This window comes from Sprattus sprattus, assembly GCF_963457725.1.
Source record: "Sprattus sprattus genome assembly, chromosome: 2".
NCBI classification, from domain to species: Eukaryota; Metazoa; Chordata; class Actinopteri; order Clupeiformes; family Clupeidae; genus Sprattus; species Sprattus sprattus.
In genome coordinates this window covers 69,690,347-69,705,171 of record NC_137921.1, presented here as the reverse complement: position 1 = coordinate 69,705,171, position 14,825 = coordinate 69,690,347, and the positions used below count along the sequence as shown (strand labels likewise).

General features: G+C 39.5%; 1 protein-coding gene across 1 annotated transcript in view; it reads right to left on the bottom strand.

Annotated features, from left to right (window-relative positions):
- LOC308382866 (cation channel sperm-associated auxiliary subunit gamma-like) overlaps nucleotides 1–14,076 on the bottom strand; it is a gene marked incomplete at both ends in the record, with an annotated part of 30,251 nt that extends 16,175 nt beyond the window's left edge. The window contains 13 exons of the mRNA XM_080860387.1: nucleotides 194–256; nucleotides 605–818; nucleotides 941–1,059; nucleotides 1,297–1,458; nucleotides 2,601–2,715; nucleotides 4,602–4,731; nucleotides 11,043–11,214; nucleotides 11,990–12,142; nucleotides 12,491–12,563; nucleotides 12,828–12,951; nucleotides 13,322–13,469; nucleotides 13,738–13,791; nucleotides 13,915–14,076. Of these exons, the coding sequence (XP_080716513.1) occupies nucleotides 194–256; nucleotides 605–818; nucleotides 941–1,059; nucleotides 1,297–1,458; nucleotides 2,601–2,715; nucleotides 4,602–4,731; nucleotides 11,043–11,214; nucleotides 11,990–12,142; nucleotides 12,491–12,563; nucleotides 12,828–12,951; nucleotides 13,322–13,469; nucleotides 13,738–13,791; nucleotides 13,915–14,076 (1,689 nt within the window). The remainder of the gene's footprint in view (nucleotides 1–193; nucleotides 257–604; nucleotides 819–940; nucleotides 1,060–1,296; nucleotides 1,459–2,600; nucleotides 2,716–4,601; nucleotides 4,732–11,042; nucleotides 11,215–11,989; nucleotides 12,143–12,490; nucleotides 12,564–12,827; nucleotides 12,952–13,321; nucleotides 13,470–13,737; nucleotides 13,792–13,914) is intronic.
- Between the last annotated feature and the right edge of the window lie 749 nt (nucleotides 14,077–14,825).

The window sequence follows — 14,825 nt, the reverse complement described above, 5'->3', positions numbered from 1 at the left end:
ATTTTGGATAAAAGAAGGTGAATTTCTCTGAAAGGTGACGAGTTTGCACCCCTGTGATTGGCTTTTGAGCTCAAATATCATCAACCTTTCGTGAAACTGAATAGTGGACTCTACCTTTAATATTTATAACCAGACAGCGCACAAGAAGTTTGCATCCAACCAATTTATATATTAAGTTTCATGTACGTCTTACCTCATACACCATTTTATCCGCCCACAAGCGAGATATTGGATTTTGTGCTGGGTCACCGATGTCCTGCAAAGACAAATGGTGAGTGGGCACCCTGTCATGCTATCAGGAAGACATTCATTGTTCAGTGTCTCCCACAGGTCTGAAATGTACTTGAGGTGGTGGCCGGCGGAAAAGGCAGGCATTACCTACTGGCGCAAAAATGATTCTTAAAGTCTATGAGTGGGAAAGACTGATTGTTGCATTCAGGAATATAGATTATAAATTATGTAAAATGCACAAATATATCACGTTTGCCGTTTGTTTCACGATTTGCAGTCTAATTTTTCCCCCTAATTTGCCCTTACAGTCCTACAGAGAATATTTCACAAGATGTGTGAAAACTAACCCATTTAAATCCCTTATAATTATCACCTGTATGTATTCTGAGTGCAGTTTCAAAAGATGGCTTAAGAGGCTCTGGTAGGTGGCCAGGGAGGCCACAGAGTGGAGCCCAGAGGAGATGGTGACCAGCGGGGGCCTGGTGAGGTAGTGCTGGATGCGGTTGTACGGCTCAGGCTGGGGCAGATTCTCGAAAGTCTCCCAGTAGAAGGGGCAGGGGTTGGGCGCGTTGAAGGTGCTGTATTCGCTGCAAGGAGACCAGGTACACTGATTGGCCACCATGTCATTTAATTGACTTTATATCTCAAACAAATCCTCTGATGTTTTTTACTGTATGTGGTGTAACACACTGTAACACTTATGTCTTACTCGAAGTATAAAGCCGCAAAACTGGCTGTTGCAGCGAAGGCATTATATTTGGAAATTTCTGCTACAGGTATTTCCCTCTTCACCACGTGGCCTATGTTGTTTAACACTATGTATATGACCTGTACAGAAATACACACACACACACACACAAACAGGATAACATAAATGACGGTACAAGTAACACATTTCCTGTTTAAATATTGGATACGCAACAACCTGAATAAAGTGATGGAACACCAAACTCACAGATCAGTCCATTTCTGATGTTTTGATTGCAAGATAACTTCCACATATGCATTCTGACTGTATGCAATGAATGTTTCAATACCTTGTAAAATAACATTTGTTCAGTATACCTCTTGCAGCTGTTTGTTGGAGTCCCAAAACACTGTAAGCAGCGGGTATTCTGCATCATATGAAAAGTCACCCTTGAGCAGCTGCAGACTGGAAAACAGCCTCCATCCCAGGGAAACCCGAAGCTGTTGTACTGTGTCCGTACCCTCTTTCCCCCAAAAAACCTGAAAACACACACACAAACACACATACACACATACACACACACACACACACACACACACACACACTCACAAAAGCATGCATGCACACCCAAAAACATATTCACTAGGGCTGTAACGATACACCTACCTCACGATTCGATTCGTATCACGATTCTTGACCCACGGTTCGATACACCCCACGATATTATTTTTATTTTTTTTTACCTCGCGATTTTTAAAATATATTTTCTAATTCACATTAGAATAAGTATGAGCTATAAAAAAATTAAGAAACAATTTATAACCAAATATTGAGGTTTTTATTACTCAAAGCAAAGCTGTTGAAAAACATTCAACAAACTTCGGAACCTGTTATCTATCTGCAGAGCAAATGTCAGGCTCATACAAAAACATTAACGCGAATTAATTGATGCTAATACCTAGCGCGGTCTCTATAGGATTTCCCATATACGTTAGCATTAAGCTAACGTATTTTCTACCACAGTAAAACATGCAATACTATGTGATTGTTTTTAGAAAACGAATGTTACGTGATGAGATTACTAAAATGTAGTCTGCATGTCTGCTCAGTTTAGCAGTGCTACCCAAGCAAAGGTTTGAAAAGAACTTCAAGCTTCAGACTTTCTGTTAGGGAAACAGCTTTCTATCTGCCAAGCAAATGGCAGGCTCATGACAACACGCGCAACCTTTGGGAGCATGAACTGCACTGAGTAAGTTTTGCGCAACAATTAACCCCAACGCTGAAGCAAGCAGCCGCCTTTACTAGCGAACCAAACTTTTTGTATCAAGTGACTGCTGAGGCACGCGGTTCTGCCTCCTTCGTGGCCCAGAGTGTCGCGATTTCTCGGTTCGATCCAATATCGTTACAGCCCTAATATTCACACAAACACGCAAAAATATTCAGAAAACCAAACATAGAAAATCACCAAAACTATGTCAGAAGGCCAAAACCAATGTCTTAATACTTAACTTACTCACAGCATCCAATACTTTTTGCATGCATGAACACAATTTGCAAGCCTCAAGTAATATGTCATTGTTAAGTGTGAACCTGTACTCATAGACACCAGTTTCCATAGATATTTTTGTATGCTAGAGCTGATAGAATTTTTTTGACTTTGTTAATGTTATTAATCTCTGACCTGCTCGTCGTTCGTGACGAAGGCATACTCTCCATGGTAGGACAGACTAAAGTACTTGATTTGCTTGAGGAGTGGAATCCCTCGGACAAATAGGAAATTATGTCCTTCATCTAAACTGGAGATGACAAAAACAGATAAATCAATTCAAATGAGAATGAATGTCATTTCTATCCCATGTTGTCACACATCTGGGCCTCGTTTCCCGAACGCGCACTTAGCCTAAAAAGCACTTGAAATCGCTCGTAAGAGGATTCCTACGTTGCAGACGGGTTTCCCAACGCCACACTTAGCTTAAGTGTATCTTTCGTTGAGAAGAATTCTACGTGTGGTCAGGACCAGTAGTAACTTCACACTTAGCGATTTAATCCACCAGGGGCGTCGTTCGGAAGAAAGGGGAATTTAAAAAAAAAAACATGGCTACTTGAAGCGAGGAATATTTTACATTAATAAAGCTATCTACACAACTTTTTATATGTTTATAATGACTCGGTTTGATCTGAAATGTGCTACGCGACCAATGCAGAGTATGTCGGTCTTAACTGAAGCTTTCAAACAGTAGTTTTATGGCACAATTAGCGCTTATGCCACCACTCCATTGGCTTATATGGTAGCTTTATAGCTAAATGGTTGTATACATATATATTTGCAACTATGTTCTTCATTGAAACTTTTTTTAAATCGCTAGGTTTCATAGCTCATACAGTCACGCATGACGTACGCTTCAACCCCCTCGACACCTTATCCAGGGGTGTCGTTCGGCCTATTGTAGAAGAAATCCAAACGATGTTTCTGTGTATAGCACATCATGAGAATGTCATTGTTTCACCTGCCTATTCCCATCAAAATAGAAATAAAGAATATTGAGTATTTGAAAATAAAGATTAGGCTATACAAAACTAGTGCAGTGCCCGTAGGAATTATGCATTCTGTAGTGTTAGCAGACGTAGGGCTGTTGGGTAGTGTAATGGCAAGACATATTTGCACTCCACATAGGTACAGGTTACACTGAAGTATTATTGTGATGCATGTTTCCTTTTCATTAAGAAATGTGTTAATGGTAGCCTTTTTGGAGAGTTACCAACAAATAAAGTTTGAGATTATGTAGTGGATGCAGTTGAATATACTGTAGATGTCAACGTTGCTGTCTAAACTATAAACTAAATGTCATAAAGAAAGACATTATTTAAAATGAAGTTATGGTTGAAATAGGATCACTTCTTTATTGTAAGGGTAAGTGTAGGGTAAGAATGGTCATGCAGTTGGACTCAAATGTAGGTTCATTTTATTGAATGTATGTAGCCTACTGTACTGTATGACTTCGATGATGCTAGCTTTGACAGCCCACTCTCAGACAGATCGTAATAAATGTCCTTACAATGGGAACACAGTTTAAATAGGCTACTCTGCTGGAGATGGCGTTACTATCCCCGCCCCGAATTCAGTGCACATTGCACGTTCGATGCACGCATAGGCTAGCTAAGCACAGCAATTAACGTAAACAGGTTAACCTGACGTAAACAGCTCCTAAGAGCTACTTAAGAACTCGTGCACGTTGCGCTCGTGCACCTGACTTTAAGTTGATGGTTGGGAAACGCACGTTAATAGAAAGTGTTACTTAGTGTACGATGTCGCGAAAATCCACGTAGGCCGTTAAGATACGTCGTTATCGGGAAACGAGGCCCTGTTGGGCAGATTCTATACTATGTGCAAATTCCATGCAAACACCCAGATTGTTCAAAGCACAGTAGCAATTGATAACCAGAAACCCATTGTTCTGTATATTAATTCAAAGACAAATGTCTGCTGAGATAACTACAGATAAGCACTGAATAGAAGTGTACTCAAGTTTACACAAGCTGAGTTAAACTTGACCTGCTTGTAGTCAAAAAAATTGTTGTTATGACAAACCCTTTCATCATATTATTTAAACAGAATGAGAGGGCTAAGGAATAATATTTCACAAAGTTATCTGAGATTGAGCAGGAGAAAGGGGAAACCTACGAAATGATGAGGCAGCTTCCCCAGAAGTACAGAATGGAACTGGTGGGGTTGTAGACAATCCCATGCACGATCACTAGCGCTAATGAATCAGGCGCAGAAAAGTCTACAACTATGAACGAGGTCCCAGACTCTATGCACAAAACACAAAATCAGGTCAAGTTAACTGTAATTATAGCAAGAAGGAAGCAAGCAATATAACAACAAAAGCACACAACAAAAAAGCCAATAAGTAAAATAATAAAATTAAATATTAATAAATTCAAGTGTCTACGACCTTCAGAAGCTGAAATACAAATGCGCTGGACACGTGCTAAAAGGGTGTGGCAAAATATCGATGTTCGCTCGGGTTACAGTAAACGACAGCACCCTAGTTTTGTTCCTCATGGTCAAATTAGCCAGAAACCGTTGAGAGAAGTCATGCTGCTCATACTTCATACTCAACCTATAGCCTGCTACTGGAGTATTGGTGCTGTTAGCACTTTGCTCTAGCACTAGAGCTGTAGGAACTAACCTGGTGCACAGAAGACAGAAACAGCTATCCAAAAAAGATACAATTCTACAGATTTTGTCCTCACCCTTTGGGACCCATTGTGGTAACAAGCCACGTTCTTGGAATTCCTTATCTGCAAATACAACATAAATCTGTTTTATCCATAACCATAAAAAGTTGAGTGCACTCAAAAACGAAAAGTAATTTTTATATTTTCCAACATGGTAATTTGCTCAATGGATAGGATCCATACACTTTACATATGTCATGAACTTTTACATCACGGACTGGTAAATAAAAATGTGTGTAAAAACTAGTGCTGTCAAACGATTAAAATATTTAACCCTTTGGGCGCCAGAGGTTTTTCTAGGGTACCCCCAGGATTTTTCATCTCAAATTTAAGACTTTGTAAGACCTTTTCAAGACCACTTTGAATGAAATTTAAGACCAACATCGCACCTTTCCTGATATGCATATGAATAAAATAAAAAAAATGTAATCACAAGACAGAACCATTTAAAACAATAACTGTGAGGGGTGGACGTGTGTGTGTGTGTGTGTGTTTGTGTACATGTGTGTGTGTGTGTGCATGTGTGTCTGGATACGTCTGTGGGTGAACCTGTGTGCGGTTGTAATACAACAGATCCTACAGCCTTTGGAGCTCTGCGCTTTTGGCAGCAATCTGTTCATCCAGTTTGATGAATTCAGCCAAGTTATTATAGCGGTAGCTTTTCCATAAAAGTTACGGTGTATTTTTAGGTGTTTGTTGCAATTAAATTGCGGGAGCAAGTGGAAGTTGTGATAGAGTTGCGAATTTCCCTCTTTGTAATTATAATTGAGTTATTTGTTAAAAATAAGTTATTAATAAACAAACATTAATTAAATAACAAAACCATTGAGAAATGGTCCTCAAAATAACCTCACCAACATGCCAAATAAAAGATTACCGGGACTACAAAAAGGCAGGTCAGCAAATGTATATTACTTGTATTGTTGTTATGGAAACAGACACCGTTTAGTATTGGACTTTTACTTTGACATCATTCAAATGTTCCTCTCGTGGAAATGGCAACAGCTGTTATCTAGAAACATAGTTATGCGATGTAATGCTAAACACGTAGTGAGAACAGTACATAGGCTTTACTTATCAACAACGAAGTGCAGCTGTTGGTATTACAAAAGGACCAACAGTAAGTCTGAATAAAGTGTTATGAATATCTCAGCCTTCACATATAATGGGGAAAAAACAGCCTGTGTCACTGTGATCTGACGTCCTGTCCTGCACGCCTTTCTGCCGTTATCAATTGGTTTTGCTATCCTTGTTAATTTATTTTATCTGTATGATGTTGTTCAATCTCATTAATTTAAAGTTGTCCAATTTCAACTAACCCATTCTTCAACACTATGCTACCTTATCTTCAAACAGAAAGTAACGTTAAAATCTCAATTGCAACAGCTTTTGAGGGTTTGGGAAATAATCGCTGCTGATTTGCTTACTTCTTATTTACATGTTTGGTGGAGGCAATCCAGAATTAGTGTTGATGAAATTATAATCAAGTAACCCAAACTGCTGTGAAAAAAACGGGAGTCGACGAAAAGCGCGCTGTTTGCATCCCTGTACAACAGTGTCTTCTTTAATGTTAGACGTTTCATTTACATTTACATTTACATTTAGTCATTTAGCAGACGCTTTTGTCCAAAGCGACGTACAAGGGAGAACAATCAAGCTAAGAGCATTAAAAAACCTGGTGTAACCATAAATATTGCTTATAAAACGACATAGAAAGAATAAAAAAAGAAGTGCGGGCCTGTTGCTGCTTAAGTGCAGGTTGAGCCAAGGTGCCAGTTTAGGAAGAGAGGTGCTCTTTGAAGAGTTGGGTCTTCAAGAGTTTCTTAAAGGTAGGGAGGGACGCTCCTGCTCTGGTAGTGCTAGGCAGGTCGTTCCACCAACGTGGAACTACAACTGAGAATAGTCTGGATTGCCTTGCTTGCACTGGGGGCAGTGCCAGACGACGCTCACTGGATGAGCGCAGCGTCCTGGGTGTGACATTTGCCCTTACAAGAGCATTTAGGTAGGTGGGAGCAGACCCAGTAAGCACTTTGTAGGCAAGCATAAGTGACTTGAATTTGATGCGAGCAGCTACTGGTAGCCAGTGGAGCTCAGTTTCAATTTCTTTATTCACCCAAAAGCCCCGCTCCACTGTTGCCTTTGATAGCAGAAGCTTATTAACTAGCATTACCCTGTCTCTGACAGGGCAGTGTCCTAGATAACTGTCTAGCTAGCTAGCGCAGGTAGTGAATAGCTAACGTTAGCTAGTTTTATCCTTTATATCGTGCCAGCATCTCAGCCAGTTCATAGCCATATACAGGTTGCCTGATATTTTGGATGCGACGTTTGGGTGTACTAAGATTCGTTGTCACAACGAACAATAAACAAATGTGGACTTGATGAATGAAATTTAAGACCTGTTGACGAAATTTAAGACCTGTTGACAAAATGTAATACCTTTTCAAGGCCTAAATTATGAATACTAAATTTAAGACTTTTTCAAGTTTTCTCGTGGGTACCCTGTTTTCTCTGAAATGTTCCGATTTGACATCTTAATTTCAAAATAGATAATAGAATAGATAGATAGAGACTTTCTGTAAATTAGAGAAATGTTTAGTATGACCTAAAGTTTATGTGGAGACTAGATTTACCCATCTAATTTGCATATTATGACGTCATAGGGTGGCGGCCATCTTGGATTATAGAATTTTCACGAAATGACACATATTTGAATGGAAAAATGTATTAGTTTCCACTTCCAAAATGGCCCTCACCTTGTACATGTTATAAAGCACAATACTGAATAGTGGCAGGCAAAGACTGAACCACATTTGTGTCCCCAACATTACGGAGAGGAACGCGACCTGAAGTAAAGGTAGCAACATGGTTATCATGGTCAGAAGACCGGGGGAGCTAGGTGTCTAACGCGGTAAAATGACCGGACCTCAACAGCTGCCCCAGGCTTATTACCTTCACCGACACCTTCCACACTAACACCCCGACCCCGTGAAACATCGCCATCCCCACTGACATCGGATACACCACTATCTACTGTATGGGGAACATGGCAAGAAGTTGTTTGTTGTGCTTGGTAGACACTCGAACTTTCCCCGGCTGCACTACCGCAAGGCTGGGCATTATCAGAAGCGTGGTCACTAAACGAATCACTGTCATCTTCAAAAGGATTGTATTCCCCTTCCGAATCAGGATCAGCGAAAAGAAGCCCCAACACTTCATTGCAGGTAAGTTTTTTGCCCGTCATCAGACGCAAATCTAATGTACAGGCACTAATGATTCAACACTGGCTAACGTGAAAAACGCCCACTACCTCTCTGGTTCACTGAAACTCGTCGCACTGATTCACCCCGCCTTTTCGCCTCAGTTTTATACATAAACATGACGTAATTTCTGGTGTAGACTGAAGTACAACATGTTCTGCCACTAGTGGATGGGAGTAGAAACGGAGTTTGACACCCTATTTGAAAAAAAACGACCGTTTTATTCAGTGCGGCATCTTGTCGACAAAAGTCGACTGTGGCGCCCAGAGGGTTAATCGCGATTAATCGCATTTATGTCGTCGTTAACTCAAAATGAATCACGATTAATCGCAATTTTTTATCTATTCTATGTTTTTTTCCATCATTTTTTATTTTAATGCTCTTATCAACATGGAAAAGTGGATTGGCTTGCTTTATGCAAATGTGTTATTTTATTGAAAAACAACATTGCCAAACAGGGCGGTACAAAATCTAATTATAAAGTGCACATTTCAGGTAAACAAGGACTCAGCCTATAGTTCAGTTAAACCATGGCCATTTTCTTTTGTTCAAGTTTGCCGGGAACATAGCAGGCAGGCCTCTAATTTCAGAAACAATGAACCATAACAATTAGGTTGCCAATAAAAGGTAAGCCTTCTACTTCTCTGCTTTCAGCCAGCTGCCTGTTGACATTTTCAGACAACAGTGAAGCTCGCTTCTTTTGCACAACACAACTTTTAAAAGTAAAATTTTCATTCAAAGCTTTTTATCATCCATTTCGCTGTATCAAGCTCACCATTAACTCAAACCGTAACATTTACCTTCTACAGTTTGCGAACGTTAATCTAAAAATACAATTTAAAAAACAAAACTTTAATCTTGCGTTACGGCGCTAAAATGGGTTTGCGTTAACGCCGTTTATAACCTGTTTAACTGACAGCACTAGTCAAAATGTGTGTGTTGAGACTATATTTTCTCCAGTCTTCATCAACAGAATCTTTCTGTGCATTGTGCATCATTACCATGAATTACAACATGGTATTCCCAGGCGAAGTGATCTATAGAGAGCTCTATCAGAACAATGTTGGTCTTATCTTCATCCAACATGTTCGTCACCCCATGTACCTTGCAATATTCGTATAACGACACTGTAAAACACAAGACAAGGCAAGTTTGCTTAACTCATATACATTGGTAATGATGATTCATAATTCTTTTCAAATGAGTAGATAAAAGATACATCGAAAAATAAGAGATTAAATGGGTGAAGTGCATTAAAACTGTTAAAAGAACGTTGAAAAAATGAAAAGGAAGGGTGCATTAATTCAGTTAAGAGAACATAAACAAGTAAAAGATTGAAAACGGTAGACTGAAATACAAAAGTTAACAAAAAGAGTATATATTCAGGAGTTTATTTAGTTAGATATTAATAATTTTAAGTCATCCAGAATCCAAGATGCACACAAACATGCGATCAGCAATAATTTAGTGACCAAAGAGAATACTCACTATCCCTATGAAGGGTCATAAATTGGCAAGCTGATTCACCCCTTGAGTTTCGTAACTCTGAAAATGTAACCTCACCATCTAAAAAACAAAAGGTACAATAATACAAAAGGTACAATAATACGAAACAGATATCCTGTAAATAAAGGGTTTTAAAAACAACTTTCACTTTCATTAGGTGGAAATATATGTGGCTTTGGCTGGTGACCTGACCTTGAATGTCGGCTCTATACGTAGTCCCCATATCAGCACCATCACCTGTGACGTAAAATAATTCACTACCCCCATTTGGTGTGTCCACCGGCATTATCTTGGACACACACACAGAGCGCAATACTTGTTCCCAAGCATCTGAAGGAGAGGAACAGACAAAAATGAATGTCAACGTCTGCTTCATTAGACTCAATAATGCTGTTTACCTTTTACATGACTGAATAATCCAATTTTACAAGTTACAAAATTGTAACATTGGAGGTCATTAAAGGCACCCAGTGCAACTTTCGAAGGCTTAAAAATAAACATTCAATTTCTAGTCTTTTTTACACGTAGTAAGTTTCAATAACTCCATACCATTACATATGTAATGGTATGGAGTTATTGAAACTTACTACGTGTAAGAAAGACTAGAAATTGAATGTTTATTTTTCATTGAATGTTTACATAAAGTTGCACTGGGTGCCTTAAAAGCTCAAATGAAAAAAAAAGTTTTTCCTGCAATAGAGCTAAAATATAAGAGTATAATTGTAGGGCCAAGGCATGTGACTGAGGAACCAAACAGAAATTCTGAAGACTGAATCATACTACTTTATTACTTTAATTTTTACCTGATTGAATTATCCTTTTTTACAGTAGGCATTCAGCATACTTGCTGATGAATTACAATTCAACATCTTAAAATCATAAGCATGAATACTTATTTGGTACGTATTCAAAATACTTCTGATTTACGGTACTGTTGCTGTGCATGAAGAATGAAATACAGTCAGGTCCATACATTGTGTCACTGTTTAAATATTTCCAGACCTAACTGTGAATCATGCTACAACATAGATATAATGTACTCCGTTTCCAAAGGGAAAGGGAGTCAGTTGTCTATTGCCGAACATTTTTGCTGTTTTTGTGGCTGTTGAGGCAGTTACCCGAGGATCCGGCTTGAAGTGGGAGGAGAGAGTAGTTTCCAATGAATCGATGCACGATCCGGTTTTGTCTGATGAACAGAGTGCTCTCTGTAGCGATGACCTCCTGGATCATTGGATCAAACTCTAACTGAGGGCATCTGAGCGAGCCGACCCAGCAACTTTTGATGCCCACCTGAAAGTGATGAGAAACTGATGTTGAAAAGTGTGTGATCAGATTTTCAAGTCCCCTTAGCCTATTACATTAGAGAGCATGTGGGCCTGAGAGTCTTGTACCTTGTCGAGGGGGCCCTGAATACAGGCAGATAGCGCAAAATACATAACAGGCCCATGATCCTCACAAACCTTCCTGAACTCTATAACAGTCCCTGGATGGGGGTGCACTTTCTAAGAACACATGAAAGATGCGATGGCGGCAAGAACTTGAAGTTGATCAAACACAGTATGGACACTATAGGACACTATAGTCATTCTCTTTAAACATACTGCATACAAAGTCAACTTAATATCTCAGAGATTTGATAGAACAATTGTGCAATAAAAAAAAGATTTTCGACAAGGGCAAGTGAATGTGTGTGCATCCATCTCTACACACACCAGCTTAGTTAAGCCTGTTCAGAATGTTATGTGGAAATGCACAATAATTCATTTAAAAGTCACTGTTGGTGGTTAAAGTGCAGACTTAGGTAAAGGCTATGCTCTTCAAGGACTCTGACATGATCTGTAAAACTTCTCAAAATGTCTCCAATAATAGTGAGGCTCTTACAGTAGCAGGGTAGCAACAGTCCTCTGAAAATGATAGCAAACAAGTGCTTATTTAAGGGGACAACAAGAAGGCTTTTACAGTTTAAAGGTATAGTTTTGTAGGTAGACAGTTTTAATAACATTCTCAAATCAATGTTGATGGCACACAGCAATGCACCATCATGGGGTCTCGAGTCACTGGTTACCTCAACAAGAGTGCTATGATCGAACTCAGTTGATGTCAGGAGGATGGCCTTGAAGCCGGGGATTTTCCCAAGCACCATCACTGGAGCTCGCTCAGATGTGGCCCAAATTGGTGCAGAAGATTGAAAACCGTTCATCATGACTTCAAATGCCACCTACAAACACAGCACAGGCAGAAGCATGTCGGAGATGAGCGAGAGGAGAATCAAATGCAAGCAGGACAATTGGTTCAACGAAGAAAGGACCTGCACACTGCTGTACAACACCACAAGGCAATGAAGCGATCATTTAATGGGATTTTATTTTATACTTATTTACATTGCTTATTTTATTTGATTTATTTTTGGTTTGCCGACCTGCATCAACGTTTTTTAATGTGTTGACACAATTGATCTCTCCATTGCTTTGTACAGTGTGTGGGCTTTTCTACATTGTGCTCAGAGCAATCACAGGGTCACAACAAGACACACCTCTCACTGCATCTGACAACCTGCGTGTCTCACCTTAGTGCCAAAAGCAATACCTGGCTCGGCCCATTCTGTTGTTTCCATGAAGCCGTTAACGTTAACAGCAAAGCTGTGCAGACACAAACCATACAAACTAGTATCAATGGATGGGTAACAGACAGTTGACAAGCTGTCAGAGTGACAGACTGGATAAATATCAGGGAAAATTGGGTCACCCATGGATAAATATTCTGACAACTATTGTACTAATCTTCAAAAATCTTGTACTGTGAGAAACTACCCACAACAAATAAAAGTCACATTTCTGTTAGTTTTGTAAAAAAAAAAAAAAAAAAGTATGGAGCATTATTTACTGACAAATAGTTTTTTTTACCTTTTCTCTGGAACATCCATGCCCTGACCATTGGACATGACTTTTATCCTGTAGACCACTGAGCCATTTAAGAAGGGCATGGGAGTATACCAACCAAACGGGCAGAAGTCGCTATCGCACTGATCTGCAAAATCACAGACAACTCAGGGCAGGACGTTGTCACACAGACATGCACATGCACACACAAACACATACACACACAGCACACCAGAGACACTCAAGTGCACCATACACACACAAACAACACACCCAGCTGACAGAGGTCACTATTGAACTGCACTGCAAGAAAACATACAGACATCTTTGGACAGGAGACACCCCCCCCCACACACACACAGTCAAACACACACATTCATAACACACACACACACACACACACACACAACACACATACACACAACATACGACACACACTCATAAACACAACACACCAACTGCCACTACAGCACACACACATATATACAGCAATTGTTTTGACAACATCAATTACATACCGTTGTCATGGAGAATTCCTGGGCTCATGGTAATGTCAAGCCTCTGGGGTTTGAGGCGGGATGGATGCACTGGCTCCTGAATGATCAGGTTCACCGACGGGGTCAGACCAGTGAACAAGGCCTCCTGCATGGCTTTCCTGGATTCCTCCTAATCACTCAAACAACACACAGTCATAAACATACACACAAACAATCATAAACACACACATACATAAGACCAAAATAAATACAGGGAATCTTTACATAAACATTTCGTTGACAGCAGTTGATATACATGTATATTCTTGGGTCAGTTACATTTCTTTATGTTACACTGAGCAAAGGTATTTGCTAAGTCAGATATATTTAAGTCGGAAACTGTCCCCTTGTGTGCCAAATCTGTGTGAAAATGACCTTGAGCTACCCAGGTTGTTTACCTTTGACCAACAGTCCAGGTCTATTCTGAGATAGTAGGGGAATCCATAGTAATCCTGCAGAAGAGAAGAGACTGAGAAATGATTTATCCTCTCTGCTAAATACTTTATGCTTCTTTAAATCATTAGTTACACCAGTATAAATATTTTCTCCGTTTTTATACAGTATTTCATTCTCACAATGTTTTCTGTGTCGACAGGCTGGTCGATTAGTGACTTAATTATCGAGTGCACTTTGTTGTTGAGTTCTTGCTTCTCTATTCCACCAGAGTGGGTCTGGCGAGGGCTGTCAAAATGGCACACCGTCGAAGACGTTGCTGGGTCCCCCAGGTTACACAACATCACAGCCCATTGGCAATAATCTTCCCCTGCTTTAGTTGCCCCAAACATAAAGCTCAGAATTGGGAGCACTAGGGTGAAATGCATTTCTGTGGGGGGGAATAGGAACAGGCTAAGTAGGTCATAGGAAGCTCCATCTTGAAGTAAACAATTAATATACTGAATAAATATAATATATACAACAGAAAATAAAAGAGTCCTACGGAGTCAAAGGATTGACAGTGATGATAACTGCTAACTGATCAAATACTAATGACTTTTCAGTGATACAGTCAAGTTTAGCAGACAGCTAGTAAGCTAACATTAGTTATACAATTAAATTCCCTCATACCATTTAATTGAGCTCGAGTCCCTTGACATCTTAATTTAGTTTTTTAGACAGTTTAAACGTTATGGCAAACAAACTAGACGGAAACGTTATGGCAAACAAACTAGAAATAGGCTTCTTAGGGAAAGCTAGGCTCAGCTGAAGATATTGGCAGTTATCAACATTAACATACCTACCTAATGTTAGTTCGCTAGCTAGCTTCCTGTTAAATGTAACATGACCTATCAAGTAAGCCCTAGGCTGCATAAAAACACTAGTTATATATAAAACAGTTAATAATCGAACTCCATTACAAGTTTTTATGCAATTTCCAGTGGAAACGTTTTAAGTAATGTTATACATCTATACCTTGTGGTGTTGATGTCTCTATTGTTAGTTACACCAATCTTGCTAGCATCCACAGCAAATTCTTTTGTCGTATGTG